Source organism: Nerophis ophidion, linkage group LG10, assembly GCF_033978795.1.
Source record: "Nerophis ophidion isolate RoL-2023_Sa linkage group LG10, RoL_Noph_v1.0, whole genome shotgun sequence".
Classification (NCBI taxonomy): domain Eukaryota; kingdom Metazoa; phylum Chordata; class Actinopteri; order Syngnathiformes; family Syngnathidae; genus Nerophis; species Nerophis ophidion.
Window position 1 is genome coordinate 10,942,517 of NC_084620.1, and position 24,916 is coordinate 10,967,432.

At 39.0% G+C, this 24,916-nt stretch overlaps 1 protein-coding gene across 21 annotated transcripts in view; it reads right to left on the minus strand.

Moving 5' to 3' along the window:
* Window positions 1–24,916, minus strand: part of wnk1b (WNK lysine deficient protein kinase 1b) — a 137,711-nt gene that overhangs the window by 107,562 nt on the left and 5,233 nt on the right. For all 21 annotated transcript variants that reach the window (XM_061912282.1, XM_061912287.1, XM_061912286.1 and 18 more), the window contains exon 2: window positions 18,898–20,098. In XM_061912282.1, the coding sequence (XP_061768266.1) occupies window positions 18,898–19,677 (780 nt within the window). In that variant the 5' untranslated portion in view covers window positions 19,678–20,098. The remainder of the gene's footprint in view (window positions 1–18,897; window positions 20,099–24,916) is intronic.

The following is a 24,916-nucleotide window of genomic DNA, read 5'->3' on the forward strand; positions in this document are numbered from 1 at the left end:
GCACAGTAAATGACATACATACATACATACATACATACAAACATATATATATATATATACATATATATATGTATATATATAAATGTTATAATATTTAATTTTTACATATGTTGATCATTTAAAACAAACGTGGTGCATTAATTTCAAAAACGCATCATGTTTCCTTTTTTTTTTTCGTCACTGATTTCTGCTAACTGTAAACTTTATGAGAGCCAACAAACATAATAAAACATCACTTAGTGTGCACTATCTGCTGTCATTGGGATGCATTTAAAACATCTCATAATCCTCGCAAAGAAACGGAGTGGGGTACAGGGGGAAACAATCGCTTTTCGTGTCGTCCTGGCTGTCAAAGTGTCCCAACTTGTCCGAATACATTTTCAGCCATCTTCTTTCCAGGTGAATAGCATAATTTATGATCTAGAATAAACTTACAGGAATCAGGGTAGAGAGGAAACAGCAGACCACTCGATGATGTAAACATAAGGACAAACGGAAGTGATCACGTTGCCGCTATAAATAGTTGGTGTGCGTTAGCGTTTATAACAATATCACTAATACTTGGTTAATATTCAAGTCACAAGTATGGAGTATTGTTGCCGCCTTTTGAATGGTTATTTATCGGATATTATGGGCAGAATAGTGGAGCTCCCGTTGGCTCCGCTGGAAGCGGACTTTTATTTACGTTTATTTAATATTTAGAACGCACTAAAAAAGTCCATCCATTGTCATGTCTTTCATAACGATTGTGAAAAAGTGCAATTCCCTTTTAACGTTTATATGTCCTCCAATTAGCACACAAGGTTGGTCTTTTCTTCTATTTTAATCCAGTTATTTACAAAATATAAACATGGTAGGCTATATGCTACTAGAATCTAGCAGCTACAAAACAGCTGCTAAGCACACAAGCTAGAAATATGTAACACGTGTCCTTCATTGAACAAAACAGCTCATTTGTCAAAATAAACAAGTAACAAATAGTCATAGTTGCAAATTACTTGCACATACTTACACGTGGAAAGTATCCAGTAACAAACGTGTCTGCATCATTCAACTTACTGTGTCATGAGCTTAAGTTAATTGATTATTGTGGTCACAAAACAATTACCATCCCATTTCAACTTAAAGACAGCATGAGTCCATTCCAGACGATTAATAATAAATAGGTTAATGTTTTTCATACCTACCATATGCTCTCTGTTTGACTAATTTCACTTGACCCAACCTTTTCTAACATTGCACACTACCAAATAGTAAAAGTATGTATGATCCCTGCTAAAATCGTATCAGAATAATATTGTTTTCAGCCAATACTCAAGGATCCAATATGGTATCTTATCAGAATCAGGACACCCCTACTCCAGACGTCATACTATCTGAAGCTGTTGAAGAATATTGAATACATTCTCATTACTAGTGCAATTCTGGAGTGTGTTTGCCAGAGAGAATATTATAATAGCGTAGTTTGATCTGTGTAGTGATATTTTGCTGCAGACAGTACACCCAAAACCCAGTCTCACCGCAGTTTTTGGACAAAAACAACAACTCAGCTTTTTGTTGAACACAGGTTCCAGACATACTGTAAAATACTTCTTGTTCACCGCATGAACAAGAGCGAACATTGTGTGTACCGTATGGTCAATTTAACCCTTTCAGCCACATTCCAGTTATGTCCCAGTAGATGACATGTTCTACTATTTTTAGGACACAAGAAAAAAGCATCTCTTTGTGCTTTTTAATCGCCATCCAGTCATCTAAGTTAAGGTGGAAGCTGCCAGCAACACACTAAGAGATGCAATAACCCTTACCACAACGTTGTTCTATTTAAAACTCATATACACCGGTAATTTACTACTATAGATATCAATAATTGAATATACAAAAATTAAAAACACCAGTTCCATCTGTTGGCTACTACGAAAGCTGCAATGATGAGAAAAGGTCACAACTAAAATAACAATTAGTGTGTTTATACAAGTTTAGTTTGTGGTATGATGTTTGTAACGGGGAGAGCTGTTAATGTCTTTGGTATTCATTTTAGTAATTAAGCTAGCAAAACATTAGCACGCTATCCAGCATCTCCAGTAAATATACAGAATCACCGGTCTGTGAGTTTATTTAGGTGCTGTTATCAACCATGGTTTTATGATCATTTGAATTTAAAACGGTATTACAAACCATTAGGAGTTTTACTCCGGTGTACTATTAATACCGTTAATCGTTACGTACCTAGCTGCTACGCTTGACGTGCGATAAATGGCCCTTTTTAAAAGCAACATAATTTGTGATTGTATGTAGGGCTACAGCTTTAAATAATTTAATTCAATTGATATTATATAGTTTGTTTAAATAATCCAGTAATAGGCTAAAACACACTTTATAATCTTAATGTAAGTATTTTATTTTGTGCTTGCCATGACCTTCATTATTTGTTTTTATGAATGCACATCAACATCAAAATGGCACTTTTATTGTGTGCATTAGTTTAAAAAAAAAAAAAACTGATATTGTTATCATCATCATGACACACACACGCACCATACCGCATTCCTGTGTGCTCTCTTGAAGAACCCGTGCGGAAACTATGTTCATATGTTTAAAGTTCCGGGCACATTATGATAATGATGATTTTATGAAGTTTTATTATTTACACTCATTAAATGATTAAATGAACCAAAAGAATACAAATCAAAGCTTTTTTTCTAATCGAATTAACTGATTTATAGGCTCCAGCACCCCTGCGACTTCGAGAGGGACAAGCGGCAGAAAATGGAATGAAAGGGAGTTGTTGCAGCCCTACTTGTAATAATATTACATCCATCTGGAGGTGGTAGTAAGTCAAACTGTCTTTCTAGCTAAAATGCATACATAATACCTTTTCCACCACAGGAACTTTTGTAATTCATCTGGGATTTTGAAAACAGACACATTTCCACCATAAACTCTCCTACGAGCCCAGAAAGAACCAAGTATCCAGGTCGACCTTTTTGAGGCACACACCAATCGATGCACTTTAAGTCTGACTTAAGTTGTCTGTTTATCAGATGGCATCAATGTAATAATATGTCATATACAGCAGTGGTTCTCAAATGGGGGTACGCGTACCCCTGGGGGTACTTGAAGGTATGCCAAGGGGTACGAGATTATTTTTTTTTTATATTCTAAAAATAGCAACATTCAAAAATCCTTCATGAATATATTTATTGAATAATACTTCAACCAAATATGAGTGTAAGTTCATTAAGTGTGAAAAGAAATGCAACAATGCAATATTCAGTGTTGACAGCTAGATTTTTTGTGGACATGTTCCATAAATATTGATTATAAAGATTTCTGTTCTTGTGAAGAAATGTTTAGAATTAAGTTCATGAATCCAGATGGATCTCTATTTTAATCCCCAAAGAGGGCACTTAAGTTGATCCATAGAAATTTCTATTTATAATTGAATCACTTTTTTCTTTTTCAACAAGTTTTTAGTTATTTTTATATCTTTTTTTCCAAATAGTTCAAGAAAGACCACTACAAATGAGCAATATTTTGCACTGTTATACAATTTAATAAATCAGAAACTGATGACATAGTGCTGTATTTTACTTCTTTATCTCTTTTTTTCAACCAAAAATGCTTTGTTCTGTTTAGGGGGTACTTGAATTAAAAACATTTTCACAGGGGGTATATCACTAAAAAAAGGTTTAGAACCACTGATATACAGTATGTCGTTAGCCACATCTAAATAACTTACCCAAAAATTTGAGGTGCGGTGGAAACCACACATTATCAACAATTATTTCACATCTGTAAAAAAAGTTACTGGAATTGTTGTTTAAATAAGGGTTCGTGAATTGAAAACACAGCATCAGTTGAAGGGGATGGGGGTAGGTGGCGGCGAAGGGGTACACAATACCATGTGACCCCGCCCCAACATCTTCAATGACATCTTATCAGAGGAATGTCGCAAATCCAGGAGGGAGCAAGCCCTCCCCACCCCCTTGTCAAACACACACAGAAAAAAAGAGAGGACAAAAAGGCATAAGAAATATACTTGGAAGGAGGTTATTACAATGCTTGCAAAGAGCTAAGACATGCACCTTGGGTCATTTGACACTGATTCAGACTATTTAAGGCCATATCTACACAAAGTCGTTCAACCCCTCAAACAAATAATTATTTAGCCTAAGCCCTGTTTCAGCTTTACTCAACCAGTGTTTAAGGTGCCCCTCCTCGGACAATTTTTTACACGGGTAAGTCAGCCAGTTGATTGAAATACCACAACACTGGATATTGTTCATATAAATTAAATTTACCCTGGATAACTTTATCCGGCTTAGTATAAACAGGGCCTTAGAGTGGACACAGACACACACATGCACACGGACGCGCACATGCACTCACACACGCACACACACACACACACACACACACACACACACACACAAGGGGGTAAGAAGCCCTTTGTGTCCTGCTGAGCACCATCAAACCATGAAGAAGTGTCGCAACCAGTCAATCAAAGTGCTACGTTTCAAGGAAGTGATGATCCTTCCCATGTATGCAGTGTCAAATGGGACAAAATTAGATATATATTTAAAGGCCTACTGAAATGAGATTTTCTTATTCAAACGGGGATAGCAGGTCCATTCTATGTGTCATACTGGATCATTTCGCTATATTGCCATATTTTTGCTGAAAGGATTTAGTAGAGAACATCGACGATAAAGATCGCAACTTTCGGTGCTAAGAGAAAAGCCCTGCCTCTACCGGAAGTTGCAGACGATGTGACATGTTGATGGCTCCTCACATATTCACATTGATTTTAATGGGAGCCTCCAACAAAAACAGCTATTCGGACCGAGAAAACGACAATTTCCCCATTAATTTGAGCGAGGATTAAAGATTTGTGTTTGAGGATATTGATAGCGACGGACTAGAAAAAAAAAAAAAGAAAAAAAAAGTTAAAAAAAAAAAAAGAAAAAAAAAGTTAAAAAAAAAAAAACGCGATTGCATTGAGACGGATTCATAATATGTTTTTAGAGACATTTACTAAGATAATTCTGGGAAATCCCTTATCTTTCTATTGTGTCGCTAGTGTTTTAGTGAGTTTAACAGTACCTGATAGTCGGAAGTGTACGTCCACGGCCGTGTGTTGACGCGCAGTGTCTCAGGGAAGTCGACGGCAGCTGTATGGGCGGCACAAACTCAGCTGATATCCGGTAAGAAGCGACTTTTTAACCACAATTTTCTCACAGAAACCTGCTGGTTGACATTCGGTTGGGATCCATGTCCGCTCTGATCCATAGTAAAGTTTCACCTCCGTGAATTTTAAACAACGAATCACCGTGTGTTTGTGTGGCTAAAGACTAAAGCTTCCCAACTCCATCTTTCTACTTTGACTCCTCCAATATTAATTGAACAAATTGCAAAATATTCAGCAACACAGATCTCCAAAATACTGTGTAATTATGCCGTTAAAGCAGACGACTTTTAGCTGTGTGTGTGCGCAGCGCTCATATTCCTAACAGCCCGTGACGTCAAGCGTACACGTCATCATTATGCGACATTTTCAAGAAAAAACTCCCGGGAAATTTAAAATTGCAATTTAGTAAACTAAAAAGGCCGTATTGGCATGTGTTGCAATGTTAATATTTCATCATTGATATATAAACTATTAGACTGCGTGGTGGGTAGTAGTGGGTTTCAGTAGGCCTTTAAAACATTTAGCAAATGTGTCATTAATTCATTATAATTGGAAATACTTAAATGTGCCATGAATGTATATAATGTAAAAGTACATTTAACTATAATTGTTTCAATATTCAATTAATTATTTAATCATCGAAATAATTATTGATTTGATCATTTCATTATTTAATTAATGAATCCATGATTTATTTCATAATGTATTTGATTAACCTGTATGTCAGCTCTTCATGAATTTATTTTATCTGTCAAACTCAACCTTTGCAGCCAGTGCGCGGGGCTAACAGGAATATTGTCCAACGATTGCTTTGAAATTTTAGAAGTCTTTCCAAACTGAAGTTAAAGTTAAAGTCCCAATGATTGTTACACACACTGGGTGTGGTGAAATGTGTCCTCTGCATTTGACCCAGCCCCCTAGGAGGTGAGGGGAGCAGTGAGCAGGAATCATTTGGTGATGGGTCCCATTTTTTGCAGTCTTTGGTATGACTCGGCTGGGGTTTGAACTCACGACCTCCCAGTCTAACCACAAGGCGGGTGAGTAGGATATGCTCCTACTTTTTGTGGATTGTGTGGTAAATATTTTGACTATATAGCAGTTAAAGTAGAGTAATTTATAACATTTCTTTGAGTTATTTCTGCACTTTCAGACCAAGATATCGACCAGTACTCCTCCGCTTCTCTGGTCCAAGTTCCACAGACAAACGGAAGTGCCGATTGACCAATCGGGTGTTGGGACCCACCCACTGACTCTGATTTCTGAGTTTGACAGTTAAATTCATAAAAGTGCTGCCATGCATGCTCATTAAATGATTAAATAATTTACTGTGAAATAATGAAATCATGAAATCAAAATAATTGAATAATTAGCTATTGAAATAGTTGATTAAATAAAGACGTAATTAAATGATTAAATAATAAATGTACTTCAACATGAAATACATTTATTACACATTTGATGAATTATTTAAATATTTATAAATTTTTCCCATTTGGATATAGCAGCCTCCATACCAATGCTGCTATATCCACGGGTGTGCCAGCCATCCATCCATCTTCTACCACTTCTCCCTTCCAAATATAGAAAATATACTGAGTGTGAATGTTGTCCGTCAATCTGTGTTGGCCCTGCGATGAGGTGGCGACTTGTCCAGGGTGTACCCTGCCTTCCGCCCGATTGTAGCTGAGATAGGCACCAGCGCCTCCCGCGACCCCAAAGGGAATACGCGGTAAAAAATGGATGGATGGATGGATAGTGAAAGTGATCAATCAGGAAAGAGGTTTGATGAAAGTATGGTGTTGGAGTGATGTAAAGGATAAGTGGACTGGGAGGAGGATTAAAATGGTGAGAGAGGGAGGGCAAATAATGAGATGAGCAGAACTAAATTACAAATCTGATTGGAAAGAGTAAAGCTGATGTTAGGAGAGAGAGAGTGAAGTGAGGGGTTGAAAAAAGCTTGTCATGTTTCACTGTACAAGTCATCAACATCTGCCTGATGCGTTCACTGTCCCAGACTCACCCCCTAACGCACGCACGCACATGCCCGAACACACACACAAAGACACACACACACACGCTATAAGCACAATTTCCTCTCCACAAGCCACCAACATAGAATGATTAAAGGTTGCATTAGCGACGCACGCATGCATACAATAATAACAATAACATGAGATGGTTGTCTTTATTAAAATACCTTATTAAAATTTAACTCCCTGTTGGGATCGACACAAATGAAATTCTCGCAAGGCAGGGCAACATGACCTCGCTATTCAACAGCACACTGACGGAAGGAAGAAGGATGGTTTGCATATGAGGAAGTTTCAGTCCTTTCTTTGTGACTCACAGTTGCTTACAAGTGATGGTGAAAGATTCAGGGTTCATTTCAAACACGCACCGGAAACTTCATGAGTTATGCTGCACTTTTTGTTGCATCCATTGACTACACTCAAAGTGTCTGTCTGTACCTTCTCAAAGTATATTTTTTTAAACAAAAAAATATGGCAAGAACGCCATTAGATTTATATCAGTGATGTCGTCCACAACAACACAAGCAGAAGAGATGTGTTGCAGGTGTATGTGATGTCCTGGCTAGCATTAGCTTTGCAGTTTCTTGTCAGACTTTGTCATTGTTTCAAGTTGTCCTTTCAACTTTGTTTAGCTCAGAAGGGGGTGGTTGAGTGTTTCAGGGACCAACGAGCCAGCTTTGATCCATGGCTTCACCACACATAGGACCCTTGTACTCATTCCATAAATTGATTAACATGGACCCCGACTTAAACAAGTTGAAAAACTTATTCGGGTGTTACCATTTAGTGGTCAATTGTACGGAATATGTACTCTACTGTGCAATCTACTAATAAAAGTTTCAATCAATCAATCAAATTCAAAATTGCACTCATATCGATGTCAAATTCTGTGATACTCAGCATTTAAAGGCCTACTGAAACCCACTACTACCGACCACGCAGTCTGATACTTTATATATCAATGATGAAATATTAACATTGCAACACGTGCCAATACGGCATTTTTAGTTTACTAAATTGCAATTTTAAATTTCCCGCGAGTTTGTTGTTGAAAACGTCGGGGAATGATGACGCCTACGCGTGACGTCAAGGACTGTCAGGAAATATTAGCGCAGCACCACTAGCGGCTAAAAATCGTCACTGATAATGAAGACTACTTTGGGACAAATGAAGATCCAAAACCCCATCTGTTTTTACCATATTGTACTAAAACAAATCGCGCTTTGGCACAGTTCTCGCACAAAATGGTGACACATCCAAATAACTTGTTTGCACCAATAATCTTGAAACCTACAGATGTTTAGATCTGAAAGGCTCTGAAAGACATCCTCAACTTGATCTCCAATTGTGCTTCTGAGCTCTTTAATTAACTTTTTTCACTGCTCAGAGAATTGGACAATCCCCTCAATACTGTCAAACAAGTCATTTGATGCTGCTAAACAGTCAAAAATTACAGCTAATGAGAAGTTAATCTTGGCTACGTCAATTTAAAAGACCTTCAGAAACATTTTTATAAGACTATAAATGCAGACGTTTAATTGGTTACATGATGCAATTTGTGGTGAAATTAATTAAATCAATTATTTAATTGGGGATTTGCGCCCAAAACATCACCATTTTAATATCTACCATGCCTTTTAGAAAAGAAAAAAAAACTTTTAAATAATAAATATTATGTGTAAAATAGTACTCTCAAATGTAGTTCAAAGAAGTACAGTATTTTTATGAAGCAATGTAATATTAATGTACAGCATTTACTTTAGAGCAGGGGTGTCAAACTCAAATACAGAGTGAGCCGAAATTTAAAACTGAACAAAGCCAAGGTTGAACAAATTAACGTTTTAATAGGGACCCAAACAAGTTTTGCATTGAACATTGAACAAGCAAGGCTTATACACAGTAACTTTATAGTGACATGCAAAATAATAATAATAATGATTAAAAAATATCAATGGCATATCAAATACAATTTAAATACAAATTTAATGCCTCTTTTCTATTTGCAGCCTTCTGAGGTAAATATCAAAATATATTGTAGCGTCCTGAAAGAGTTAGTGCTGCAAGGGGTTCTGGGTTTTTGTTCTGTTGTGTTTATGTTATGTTGCAGTGCAGATGTTCTTCAGAAATGTGTTTGTCATTCTTGTTTGGTGTGAGTTCACAGTGTGGCGCATATTTGTAACAGTGTTAAAGTTGTTTATACGGCCACCCTCAGTGTGACCTGTATGGCTGTTGACCAAGTATGCATTGCATTCACTTATGTGTGTGTAATAGCCACATATATTATGCGAGTGGGCCTGCACTCTGTTTGTATGGAGGAAATGCAGACGTGACGACAGGTTGTAGAGAATGCTAAAGGCTGTGCCTTTAAGGCACGCCCTCAATATTGTTGTCCGGGTGAAAATCAGGAGAATGCTTGCTAGCCCCGGGAGATTGCGGGAGGGGCACTGAACTTCAGGAGGATTGGCAAGTGTGAGAAATGGCGATGTTACAGCCAGGGGCGCCGAAAAGGGGGGATAAAGGAGATGGATTCTAGGGGCCCATGATGGAGGGGGGCCCAAAGAGGCCCCTTTATGATGATGAAATTATATGAAATTATGTGTTGGGGGCCCTGTAAGGATTCTTTTCATGGGGCCCAAAATCCCTAGCGGCGCCCCTGGTTGCAGCGGCATCGCTGCTGTGTAATAACGGCGGGCCAGCTGTAATGTTAATTTGATATTGCCTCAAGGGCCAAATTAAATTAAACGGCGGGCCAGATTTGGCCCGCGGGCCAGAGTTTGACACCCATGCTTTAGAGAGTGGACTTCTACAGTGGACTTCTACATCCAACTGCTTCTTTTTCAAACACACTAGAGATGCGCGGATAGGCAATTATATCATCCGCAACCACATCACTAAAGTCGTCATACACCCGCCATTCACCCGAACCAACATTTTATCAGAACCGCAACCGCCCGCCCGTTGTTATATATCCGGAGTCGGCGACCTTTACCACTAAAAGAGCTAGTTTGACCCGTGTCACAAAGTAAAGAAGGCAATGGTCCGATGGTGATCATTCAGATAACGGGAATGACGGCGTGCTGTGAAGCCATTGCCTTTGACACCTTCAACAACATGTACAAACCGTTTGCCAGTACAGCAACATGCTGTATGCAACTTACGCAAACACACGTACAAGATTGAAGGGCATACTGGGTGATACAGAGTACACTAATGGTTGTGATATAAACTATTTTAACACTCTTACTAATATGCGCCAGACTGTGAAGCCACACTAAACAAGAATGACAAACACATTTCGGGAGAACATCCTCACAGTAACACAACAAATACCCAGAGTCCTTTGCATCCATGATAATCCCTGAATATACTTTACACCCCCACGCGACCAACCTCGCCCACCTTACCGACGCATGTGGGGTGTATAATATAGTCAAGAAGTGTCATGGATGTACCGCTGCTGCCCACTGCTCCCCTCACCTCCCAGGGAGTGAGGGGATGGGTGAAATGCAGAGGACAAATTTCGCCACACCTAGTGTGTGTGTGACAATCATTGGTACTTTAACTTCTGCAGCCGAGTAGTCGCAAGAAGGATCACTAGCGCCCTCTACCACCAAGAGGCGGGAGTCATGTAATGACTCATATTTGACACACGCAGCTACGGTATTGTGACGGTCTCAAGCAGTCGTCTCGCGGGTTCCCAGGACCACCAAGAAGGACATGGCTTGAGCAGTTTGACTGTATATTTTTCAATAAAACCTCAGTCCAGGTCACTCTTCCGCTCCTCCTCTCCGCTCGCTCGCCGTCTCCTCGCCGCCATCTTGGGCCGTCAGACCGTCGGCTCCACCTCTCCACAGGTACTGGTATATTAATAAAACATAGCTGCTTACTGTTCTTTTTAGCATACCGGTATTCAATAGCTTGGACCTTAAATCCTACTGAATAGCTTCTTAATCCCTGGTTTATTTGGAGAAAATTCTAAATAAATTCAAAATTCCATGAAGATGAATGTTGTATTATCAAATAAATAAAACCAAGGTATTACCATTCTTGGAACAATGGTTCCAATCAATCATTGAGAGCATATATTAGTAAAACAACAAGAATATTAATATTGCATGATTTATGTTCACAAGCTAATGTCAGTCAAAGGAACAAAAGCAGAAACTTCAAGGGTACCAACCCTTCAATGACAATAATATACTTGTTCTCTCTGTAGGAACCTTGAAATAATTTCAATCTGCTTATAATTAGCCTCAAATGCAAAGAGGCACATTTTGTTAGGACATATTTGCATACGGTATATAAAATTACACCAGGAAAACTTAACTTGTATTAATATCCAGCATTTAAGTCATGCAGTAACCAATCAATCTTTGCTGCAAGCTTGACTCAGCAGCCGTTTTGTCAGGGAAATCTGAACCTTCGGCCTCAACCCCCAGGAGAACCCTGCTCATATTTGTCTTTCAGCGAGATGTCCGACACAGCTTTTAATGTGTGCTATATATATATTGTGTGTGTGCGTTGTATAGACTATATAGATAGATAGTACTTTATTGATTCCTTCAGGAGAGTTATATAGACTCTCTGCCTATATATCGTGAATATTATGTTTTACTTTCAGTGCAGTCAGTGGTTGTGTGAATACAAAACTTCCCTCATGACACTGATTGACTTCATGGACCCTCAGCCCCCCTCAACCCCAAAGTGTCGAATTAATCGTAGGCTGTATGTGTGTGTGTGTGTGTGTGTGTGTGTGTGGGAGGGGGGTGATCTGCCTTGTGTTGCTGCTGAGGGAAATTTCAAGCTCTCTGAGTTCCAATGGAGTTAAGAGCCTAAGGGTCTCTCTCTCTCTCTCTGTCTCTGTCTCTCTCTCTCGCTCTCTCTCTCTGTCTCTGTCTCTCTCCCTCTCTCTCTCTCTCTCTCTCTCTCTCTCTCTCTCTCTCTCTCTCTCTCTCTCTCTCTCTCTCCTCATTTTCTTTGTCTTTTCCCTGCCTTGTTACTATTATTCCTCCACACAATTCGACTTACTTTTAACTCTATTTGGCAACCTTTCCTCTGCCCCCCAAATTGTATCTGAAGGTTAGACAGACTCCTACCGCCCACCAATGACCTCTGACCCAAACTCCTAATCATGCAGCAGAGGTTTGTTTTTTATTTTCACACTTTCCTTCATGAATCTACGTTAGCATAAGAAAGTAGATACTAGTGGGAGCTTCGTTGTCTTTAAAGGCTCCAATCTGCAAAGCAATCTTCCTCAGGGGTGGCATGAGCGAGTTATGCCCGCCTTCCTCATCCATTTTTGGATTACCTTGGGCGTTAGAAAAGTAGTCGGTAGAGCGTGGCGCTACAATCCTAATTTAGAAGAGCTCCTTCACACAGTAGCTAGACACTTGCCTACTTTTTGTCATGAAAACATTTCTATAAACTCTTGAGAACCAGCGTCCTCTGTAATGGACATCGGTGTTTTGTATAACAGGGCTATTTGTGTCTGTAATTTTCAACTTTTGTAACAAAAAAAAAAAACAAGCCTTAATGCTGACAGTTAAAATGGGATTAGTTCCTTATTGTCTTTTATCATATAGATTTGTTTGATCAAAACAAAGTTTAGTACAGAATAACTAAACAAAAGTAAAAACTATTATCAACTACTTCTTCAAATCATTGGCCTTTTGCCCTCAGTCTGTCTGTGTCCGTAAACATATTCCTTAAAACAGTAAACCTTGACAAACCAACAAAAATATTTTGTGGAATAAAAATATTAATCTAATCACTCTGCTATCAATCATATACTTATTCTACCTTTGATATCAACATCGCCTATTTATGGAAGGATCGGCCCTCCTCTTACATGTTGTGTACTGACCGTGACCGTGTTGTTATATCATCCTCTGCTTCTCATTAGTCTACTTGTTAATTCCATGTTAATAAATGCTTACTTTCTGCTTCCATCTACAATTCTTAAATTTTACCGGGCACTTTTGTTGTTTTAAGCTAGTTTAGTGGCTTGCTTAGCGATTAGTATGCCTGCTCCTCCCTTGCTCTTAATTTCTGTGTCATGTTGAGCCTCCAGTGACACACACGTACATGCACACACACACAATACTAGAAAATGCAAAGCAAGGCGGTTTTGTTTATAGAGCACAATTCGTACGCAATTGATTAACGTGGACCCCGTCTTAAACAAGTTGAAAAACTTATATGGGTGTTACCATTTAGTGGTCAATCGTACGGAATATGTACTGTACTGAGCAATCTACTAATACAAGTTTCAATCAGTCAAGGCAATTCAAAGTGCTTTACAGAAAACTAAAAGAAGAAAAAATAATTCTAATCAAAATCAGAAAATATGATTAAAAAAAATCTTAATAAGTTAAAATCAATCACATACTCTACATAAAATACTTTCAGTTGTCATATGCACGATTAAAAAAACAACAAAAAAACAATAATAGACAAATAATAAAATGAGTATCACCCACTGAAAAGACAGCTGGCAAAGTTCCGGGCTATTTTTTAAGATGTGTAGCAAACTTTCAAAGTGCCTATTCTATCAAAAGTAGAGCAAACAAGTAATGAAGATGATATATTTATCTGAAGTTTGGTTCTCATAAACAGGCACATAAGGACTGCTTTTAAAAAGTAACTATTGCATAATATTGAAACTCAACCACGTCTTGTGCACATAAAGATTAGATAGAGATTATAGATATATCGATAGTAGACTCCCACACATCTCCAGTTGCCCACACACTGTATAAACATGCATGTAACTGTACTCCAGCACGCGCACACACACACACACACACACACACGCACACACACACACATGCAATAGACACAGGCACAGACGCCACATAGGATTGCAGAAAATAATCTGTAAGAAGCAACATGTCTCTGCATGCTTACAGTGTGCCTCATGACCACAGGACATCCTTACATAACACTTCCCATACATCATGTTTCAATGCAGTGTTAAGCCAGAATATATTAAATATGTCCTGCCAGAGAATCCCCTTCAAAATCAAACTGACTTGCGCCCAATAAACACCTGCTTGACACGGCACGTCATTGTTGATCGTGTTGGGTAGCTGACTGCTTGTTTTCTGATAAACAAAGCGGTGTTTCCAAGGTGCAAAGCTGATTTTAGCCACTGGGACTGCTGCAGCCTTGAGGTGCATCTTGTGATGCGATGAATGAACGCAAAAGGGGATGACAAAAACAGCCTGTTTACAAGAGCAAAGAGAAGAAGCTCACTTGATGATTTTTTTGTTTGTCCGGGTGACAAAACATTCTGCATTATACTAAAGATGTACGAGTAGACCTTTCTAATATTGCATTTAGGAGTGTTCCAATCTGATATGGAAACAAGTATGGATGATATGTGCTTGCATGTAAATTTATAAAAGCAGTCCTGCAGCGTGTTTACTTGTGCAAATCTGGACAACTAGTTTAGATTTAAATGTCCTCCAATAAGCACACAAAGTTGGTCTTTTCTTATATTTTAGTCCAGTCGTTTAAAGGTATAAACTTGGTTGGTAGAGAGGCCGTGCCAACAACTTGAGGGTTCCATGTTCAATCTCCGCTTCTGCCATCCTAGTCACTGCCGTTGTGTCCTTGGCAAGACACTTTACCCACCTGCTTCCAGTGCCACCCACACTGGTTTAAAATGTAACTTAGATATTGGGTTTCACAATGTAAAGTGCTTTGAGTCACTACAGAAAAACGTTATATAAATATAAGTCACTTCACTTCACAAAAGGAAAACATGGTAGGCTACAAGGAGCGAGCAGCTACACAACAGTTAAGCACGCAATAGCATACGAGCTACACAAACGTAATAATTGAACAATATTGCAATATAAAACAGCACATTTGTCTATATAAAAAAAAAGTATTAAACAATTATAGTTGCATATAACTTACACATACACAGTCTCCAAGGCAGAAACATTTTAGAAAGTATCCACTAACAAACATGTCCATCCATCCATCCATTTTTTACCGCTTATTAATGTCTGCATCATTTAAATTACTGCATCATGACCTTAACTTCATGAATTATTGTGACCAATAGGTATCACTTAAAAAACAATTACCATTCCACTTCCAACTTTACACAGCCTATGTCCATTTTGGATTGTATTAATAAATAGATAGTGTTTTTCATATCTATCATTGTTTTCTGTTTGACTCATTTCACTTGGTGATACCTTTGCGAACAATTTAACTGCAAAATAATAAAAGTATGTATGATTCTTGCTGATATCGTATCTGATTCCATTTGGTATCAGTCAATACTCAAGGTTCAAATATTGGTATCGTATCTGAAGTGAAAAATTTGTATCAGGACCACCCCTCTTAATTTAGTTCTTACCACATACAGTGGGGCAAAAAAGTATTTAGTCAGCCACCGATTGTGCAAGTTCTCCCACTTAAAATGATGACACACGTCCTTTAATTTTCATCATAGGTACACTTCAACTGTGAGAGACAGAATGTCTCTTGAGTTTATACCAAAATGGATACATGGATGGTACAGCAGAGGATTGGGAGAATGTCATGTGGTCAGATGAAACCAAAATAAAACTTTTTGGTATAAACTCAACTCGTCGTGTTTGGAGGAAGAAGAATACTGAGTTGCATCCCAAGAACACCATACCTACTGTGAAGCATGAGGGTGGAAACATCATGCTATGGGGCTGTTTTTCTGCTAAGGGGACAGGACGATTGATCTGTGTTAAGGAAACAATGAATAGGGCCATGTATCGTGAGATTTTGAGCCAAAACCTCCTTCCATCAGTGAGAGCTTTAAATGGTTGACCAAATACTTATTTTCCACCATAATTTACAAATAAATTCTTTAAAATTCCTACAATGTGAATCCCTGGATTTTTTTTCCACATTCTGTCTCTCACAGTTGAAGTGTACCTATGATGAAAATTACAGACCTCTGTCATCATTTTAAGTGGGAGAACTTGCACAATCGGTGGCTGACTAAATACTTTTTTGCCCCACTGTACATGCTATATTATGTTATGCTATGACGTACGAAAACCAGCATTGAAGCAATGGCTTTCTTTTGGAATCAGCATTCAATCTATGAGTCAGTTTCAAGTTTACGACTCCTTGCTGACGTTTTGACCGAAGTAACAAAGTGTGCATTGAATGAAGTCATCTGCAATCAGAGAGGATGTATGTGCTTGGTTCTTTGGCAGGACTTTAGAAAGCACAACCACATGTTTTCTTCTTGCTCTTAAAAGCCTTAGCACAACAGCCGGTCGCCATGAATGTCATGGTCATGTGACCATACTGTACTGGGATACTCACTGAGCACGCTCTCTTCCAGGGATGCATCCAGGAAATGACTCGATGTCTGCACAACGTTGCAGCAGCACACAACAACGCAGCAAGAGCATCCTGTTGTGTCCTGTTTCAGTCTGCAGACACTTTGCTCCGTGCTTTTTTTTCCCCACTCGGCAATCAAGTCAAAACCATCACTAAATTGCACATCAGGAGCAAACTAGCTCATGGGCACCATAAAAAGGTAATGAAAGATGCCAACGTGTTAGAAATGTACTGTTTTTTCCAACAATTAGAGTACAAAATGCATAATTTCAGTCCTAATCTTACTTGAGTTAAGGTGAACTCACATTTGGTTTCTCACTTGTGGCTCGTTACACTACTTCCCCTCCTTTGGTACTATTGGAAGAGGTGGGTCAGGGCACAGCATTATTGGTCATACATGTCACAGAATGAGTGCAATCCGTAAAGTTTTATCTTTACCTCCAAAAACTCAGGTGAATAAGGCCTATTTAAATGAGGATACACTCTGCAGTGTGGAAGTCTTTGGCCTTAAAACGCTGAAGACCTAGAAGTAAAAACCTGCATTTGTGCAGGTAGGAAGCGTAATTTCATTCATGCGATCACATAGCACATAACTTTCCATACCAAAAGTATGCAGTTATGAGCTACCTCGGTTTTTGTTAGTAATTTCTTCCAAAAGGTGCAACAAAGAAAGAATCGTAGGAAAACTGATGCAGTTTGTTCCATCAGAACAGGGGTCACCAACGCGGTGCCCGCGGGCACCAGGTCGCCCGTAAGGACCAGATGAGTAGCCCGCTGGCCTGTTCTAAAAATAGCTCAAATAGCAGCACTTACTAGTGAGCTGCCTCTATTTTTTAAATTGTATTTATTTACTAGCAAGCTGGTCTCGCTTTGCTCGACATTTTTAATTCTAAGAGAGACAAAACTCAGATAGAATTGGAAAATCCAAGAAAATATTTTAAAGACTTGGTCTTCACTTGTTTAAATAAATTCATTTATTTTTTTACTTTGCTTTTTATAATTTTCAGAAAGACAATTTTAGAGAAAAAATACAACCATAAAAATTATTTTAGGATTTTTAAACACATATACCATTTTACCTTTTAAATTCCATCATCTTCTTTCTTGACGATTTAAATCAATATTCAAGTAAATTTTTTTATTTTTTATTGTGAAGAATAATAAATACATTTTAATTTAGTCCTTCATATTAGGTTTTGTTTTTTCGACGAAGAATATTTGTGAAATATTTCTTCAAACTTATTACAATTAAAATTCTAAAAAAATATTCTGGCAAATCTAGAAAATCTGTAGCATCAAATTTAAATCTTGTTTCAAAGTATTTTGAATTTCTTTAAAAAACAATTCTAGAAAATCGAGAAGAAATAAGGATTTGTCTTTGTTAGAAATATAGCTTGGTCCAATTTGTTATATATTCTAACAAAGTGCAGATTGGATTTTAACCTATTTAAAACACGTCATCAAAATATATATATTTATTGTGAGAAATCATTAAGATGATCAGTGTTTCCATAAAGATAAATATCATTAATTATTAATAATACCATAGAGTTAAAGGTAAATTGAGCAAATTGGCTATTTCTGGCAATTTATTTAAGTGTGTATCAAACTGGTAGCCCTTCGCATTAATCTGTACCCAAGAAGTAGCTCTTGGTTTCAAAAAGGTTGGTGACCCCTGCGTTAGAACATCGCTGTCAGGCTTTCTCTGAAAGTTTGTTTGGGTTTTAGTGTTTTCCTCTGTGTGTAGTATGCACTGTCAGTGCTCTTATTTAGTTGGTTTCCTGTCTTTCTCCGTGAGCGCTCTTTTCCCTCAGCTGCGGCTGATTGGCACCTGGCCACACCTGGTGTCAATCAGCCCTATCTTCCCATCCAGTCTGTGCTGGATTATTGTCGTTGTATTGTCGCTCCTGTCGTGTCGTGTCGTTGCAGCGTAGCGGTAAACTATATTTCAGTAGTAGTTTGTAGCTTACTGTCTTTTGTTCTCTGCTTTCTATTTGTCTTTGAACTACACATTACGACTTCTGTTTTCCTGCTTGCTACCCGCTAGCTTCCATGCTAAGCTCCTTTTGTTTTTGCTAGCTTCCATGCTAAGCTCATTTTGTTTTCTAGCTCCCATGCTAGCTCTTTTAGTTTATTATCCGCCTCGTGCGCGCTTTTTGTTGTACCCCTATTGTTTGTTCTTGCTTAGTGTTTTAGTGTTAAATTAAATCATGTTTTCTCATTCAATGCCTGCCTCCTTCTCTGCATCTTGGGGTTCGTCACAAACTAACTCTGACAATCGCATGATTGAATTGAGAAGAACAAAGCAGACAATAAATGTAGGTGACCTACCTGCAGCTCGCACCACGCCACCTCCACCGTTGTTTCTGTGTCGAGCCCCTTGTACACCGTCTTAAAGGACCCTCTCCCGATCTCAATGTCGAATTTTAAGAAGCGTCCATCCGGCGACGTCCCGACGGCCTTTGTCTCGGCCTCCTCGATGTCCTCCTGCACTCGCTTCTCGGCCTCCCTCTGCTCAGCGCGTGCTTTGGCCAGCTCCGTCTCTCGCTCCTTCTCCTCCGTAGGACTGCTGATGCTGCACTCGTGCACTTTTTCGTCTTTGGCCAACTCCTGCCGGTCTCTCGTTTGTTTGACATCCACTACGGCCGGAGGCGGCTCCTTTACCACTCCATCAGTGTGTCCGACGTGAGCCACCCCGATATTTTGGCTTTGCCCCTCTAGAGGTTCCCCGGGCTGCAAGCTTTGCAAAGAGGGGCCTTCCACTGCCTCTTGGACGTCTCGCTCCGCACTGTGAGAAACCAAAAAGCTGACGGGGGGTCCCATGCAGTCTGACAGCGAGGTGAGCGTCACCGCTGCCTTGCTGGGCAGGTCCAGGGCGGTGGCATTGGAGTCGCAGATGACACTCCGGCGGAAGAAGCGGTGCTCGGCCGTCTTGGAGTCTCTGTCCATCGTGTGACGCCGTCGTTGGACCTCCGGGTGTCCCTCCAGCTTGTCCACTACATGCGAGTCTGAACTTGCAGAGCAGTTCACATTCTTGTGGGGGGTCTGAGGGCTCAGCGACGGAGGGGCCGGGGCAATGAATTTCACTGCGTTGCTATTGCTTTCCGACATTCTTCCTCCCAGACCACAAAGGTTTGCTAAATGTAATTTCTCCTCAGCCTCCAATAAAATCAACCAAGGTGGAACAGCAATGGAGCATTCTCAAAGCAGTATAAGAGTTAGTAGAAAGAGAAGCTACAGTTCCTGTAGAACCCTATACTGGGTTTAGGGAAGCCCCGGGAGAGCGCAAGGGGCTTTCTTTTGAAGAGCAGGGAGGGAAGGGTCAAAAGGCAACGAGAGGAATAGGAAACTGTGAGATCAACATCCAAATCCATCCTGCTGCCAACATCCAGGGAAGTGCATTGAAGACATGGACAGACCAAGGATGTTTCCAGACTAACCTACTAGGAGGAACTCTTTGAGAACCTGCTCAGGGAAGGTGGGCCTTGCCTGGCCTAACCCGGCCCAGCCTGGTCCTGGTCTTTCCTGGTCACTGGAAACAGAAAAGAAAAGTGTCACGCAGTTACTTCTTGTTGCTCTCAAGCTTTTGGTCTCTTAAGCCAGTGATCAATAAGGACGACTACTTTAGCGAGCATACCGGTAAGAAAACATGTGGAAAAGAGGAAGAAGGTGGAACAATGAAACAGAAGGAAATGTTTGTTGAGCAGTGGCAACAATGCTTCAGTCTTTTTGATGATTCCTCAGGGGAACGCCAAGACACAGTCAGAACTTGGGTGAGAGTTAGCTCAAAGGCTACATCATTATCACGCTAACTGCTAGTAAAGGCAGACAATCACAGCATCAAAACAACCGCTTAAACTCACAGTTTTAGGGTTGAAATTTTACAGCTTGTATCAATTACTTATGTACGATACCTTCAAAAAATGTATCCAGTTAGGTTTAAAGGCATAAAGATTTTTTAAATGTGAAGAGATGTTTTATCGCTACAGACACACAGGAAAATAAAAAAAAAAACCAGGCATTGAGTCGCTCCAATCAATATGTGTGTGTTGTGTTACGCTAATACCAATGCAACGCACACACAACCATTATGTCCCATCACAGAGTATGATTCTATCTAGTTCTCCAAGCACAACATTTTGCATGAACAAACATGATCTAACAAAATGGAAAAAAAAAAAAATCATAGCAACCCCTTAGGGTGCACTAGAAAAAATAAATTCACATCCAAATCGGGATTCTTATTTGTCCTAAATTCTAAATTGATTCATAATTTAAAATATAGATTTAAAGAAATATACATTAATAGACACACAGAAGGACGGAGGGACGGACAGACAGACAGACAGACAGATAGATAGATAGATGGATAGATAAAAACCCTGTTTCCATATGACTTGGGAATACAATGATTTGCAAATCCTTTTCAACCCATATTCAATTTAATGCACCACAATGACAAGATATTTGATGTTCAAACTCATAAACTTAATTTTTTTTTGCAAATAATAATTAACTTAGAATTTCATGGCTGCAATACGTGCCAAAGTAGTTGGGAAAGGGCATATTCACCACTGTGTTACATCACCTTTTCTTTTAACAACACTCAATAAACGTTTGGGAACTGAGGAAAATATTTGTTGAAGCTTTGAAAGTGGAATTCTTTCCCATTATTGTTTTATGTAGAGCTTCAGTCGTTCAACAGTACGGGGTCTCCGCTGCCGTATTTTACGCTTCATAATGCGCCACACATTTTCGATGGGGGACAGGTCTGGAATGTAGGCGGGCCAGGAAAGTACCCGCACTCTTTTTTTACGAAGCCACACTGTTGTAACACGTGCTGAATCTGGCTTGGCATTGTCTTGCTGAAATAAGCAGGGACGTCCATGAAAAAGACGGAGCTGAGATGTCAGCATATGTTGTTCCAAAACCTGTATGTACCTTTCAGCATTAATGGTGCCTTCACAGATGTGTAAGTTACCCATGCCTTGGGCACTAATGCACCCCCATACCATCACAGATGCTGGCTTTTGAACTTTGCGTTCGCTTCCCCTTTGGTCCGGATGACACAATGTCGATTATTTCCAAAAACAATTTGAAATGTGGACTCGTCAGACCACAGAACAATTTTCCACTTTGCATCAGTCCATCTTAGATGATCTCGGGCTCAGAGAAGCCAGCGGCGTTTCTGGATGTTGTTGATAGAATGGCTTTCGCCTTGCATAGTAGAGCTTTAACTTGCACTTACAGATGTAGCAAGGAATTGTATTTAGTGACAGTGGTTTTCTGAAGTGTTCCTGAGCCCATGTGGTGATATCCTTTAGAAATTTATGTTGTTTTTTGATACAGTGCCCTCTGAGGGATCGAAGGTCACGGTCATTCAATGTTGGTTTCCGGCCATGCCGCTTACGTGGAGTGATTTCTCCAGATTCTCTGAACCTTTTGATGAAAGATTGGACCGTAGATGAAGAAATCCCAAAATTTCTTGCAATTGCACATTGAGAAACGTTGTTCTTAAACTGTTTGACTGTTTGCTCACACAGTTGTGGACAAAGGGGTGTACCTCGCCCCATCCTTTCTTGTGAAAGACTGACCATTTTTGGGAAGCTGTTTTTCTACCCAATCATGGCACCCACCTGTTCCCAATTAGCCTGCACACCTGTGGGATGTTCAAAATAATTGTTTGAATAGCATTCCTCAACTTTATCAGTATTTATTGCCACCTTTCACAACTTTTTTGTCACGTGTTGCTGGCATCAAATTCTAAAGTTAATGATTATTTGCAACAACAAAAAAATGTTTATCAGTTTGAACATAAAATATGTTGTAGCATATTCAACTGAATATGGGTTGAAAATGATTTGCTAATCATTGTATTCCGTTTATATTTACATCTAACACAATTTCCCAACTCATATGGAAACGGGGTTTGTAGATAGATAGATAGATAGATAGATCTATATATATATATATGTATATATATATATATATATATATATATATATATATATATATATATGCAGGCAGAAAAAGCTTTTTCAACCTGTTTCGAAAAAGTTTGTTATTATACCAAATAATTAATTGTAAAATCGGTTTGAATAGAGAATTGATTCTGAATAGAATCGTCACCCCAGGAATTAGAATCAGATCGAATCAAAGGGATGCCTTAAGAGTCACAACTTTTAGCAACCACCAGACCATAGAATATGACATAAGAGAGAAGGGAATTATGAGAATTTTAGGACTATTTTTGACAATAGACAAAAGACAACATTTATAATAATCAAGTGAGTAGTGAGTGATTCCCAATGCTTTTCATTGGCTAATTTCTGTAATACGTCACGAGTCATGCAGCGATGACTCAAAAGATGTCGGATTTCCTCACAAATATGAAGAAGCGTTTTGGTAAATTTTAAAAGTGTTCAATATTTACAATTGTTGCCCCTGACGTATTTGGGAACCAATTATTGGGATAAATTCAGTTTTGACACACATCAGACCACAAACAATCTCATAAAATATTCTAATAAGACAATAATATAAGAAAAATGACAGTGTTTTTTAACAGTACAGGGAAACTTGGGACAACAAAAGTCCTATTGTCTTTGTGTGTGTAGGAGTGAAGGTGCAGAAGGAAGGCCCTTTAATTGCTGCCCTTCCAGATTTAGCCCAAAGTCACCACAGCCTGGCTAACCTCAAGGTGAGGATCCTCTCTGACCAGTTAGCAGCTTAGCATGAGAGAAGAGGTCAGTCCAAGTGGCAAAGAGAGAAGTGCTGTACAACAACTCTAAACATGTCTGAAAACATGGAAACACTGTTTATAGTTCCCTTTTTGAATACTGTTCAGGAGTAGGAAATCTCCACCAGGATCTGAACCCCATTGGTTGGCTGGTTGATTGAAGTTTATTTTGTACATGTATACAGTTTCCATCAGACACATTGCATACATACTTAATTAGTCCATCATTCACTAATTTTCAGAAGGTACGGATTATGTTAAAATTGTAAAGAAAAGTAAAACATACTTGCTCAAGCAATTGAATGAGAATGTCTCCCAACATTTGTATACGTACACCACTGCCCCAACTTACGAGTATTTCAGGATACTAGCTGTTCTTTCAGCTAATTGTTATGTTTTATGAGCAAAAATTGGGTTACAAGCCTCCCCACCACTAATTGGCGTAGTAAATATTACAGTGAACCCCGTAAGATCCCACAAAAATCACCCGGTCTTACTCGCTAGCATTAGCTTATAGCTAAAAATGGACATAACTTTGTTTTTCCAACCATGTTAAACAAGAAAGTGAGTGTGAAGCACAGTGATGAGAAGAATTGATATTGAATTAAAGAAAGAAATCATTAATAACACGATAGAGCCTGTAGCTAGCCAACTATGTGGAGCAGTTGGAGCGTAACACTGCTAGTCTGCACCATACCGAAGCATATTTAATAAATGTTTATCCTTGAAAACATGAAGAAGCTGCTGATGGTGTGTTTGACGGAGAAGCAGCTAGAAGGAGATACAGCAGGAATCCACTTTCTATGGTAAATACTATACATTATTATTGCATTATTTCATTCCAAAGACATGCACCTGGGGATAGGTTAATTGGCAACACTAAATTGGCCCTAGTGTGTGAATGTGAGTGTGAATGTTGTCTGTCTATCTGTGTTGGCCCTGCGATGAGGTGGCGACTTGTCCAGGGTGTACCCTGCCTTCCACCCGATTGTAGCTGAGATAGGCGCCAGCGCCCCCCGCGATCCCGAAAGGGAATAAGCGGTAGGAAATGGATGGATTTCATAAAAATACTGTACTTATTTACTACATTCTAATGTATGTAATATTACTGATCTAAATGTTGTTTTTGAATGCATGTGATATGTAAAATGTGTTCTTTTTTTGATGGCCAAACACAAATTAAATTGATTTTAAGTCATTTTAATACCACATTGTCGTGGTACGAGCAGCATCACAGAACAAATTCATAAGTTGAGGTACTACTGTATATATATTTTAAAATAAGTTATGTGATCCAAATACCGTCAACCAGGGGTCACCAACGCAGTGCCCGCGGGCAGCAGGTAGCCCGTAAGGACCAGATGAGTAGCCCGCTGGCCTGTTCTAAAAATAGCTCAAATAGCAGCCCTTACTAGTGAGCTGCCTCTATTTTTAAAATTGTATTTATTTATTAGCAAGCTGGTCTCGCTTTGCTCGAGTTTTTTAATTCTAAGAGAGACAAAACTTAAATAGAATTTGAAAATCCAAGAAAATATTTTAAAGACTTGGTTTTCACTTGTTTGAATAAATGTATTTATTTTTTTACTTTGCTTCTTATAACTTTCAGAAAGA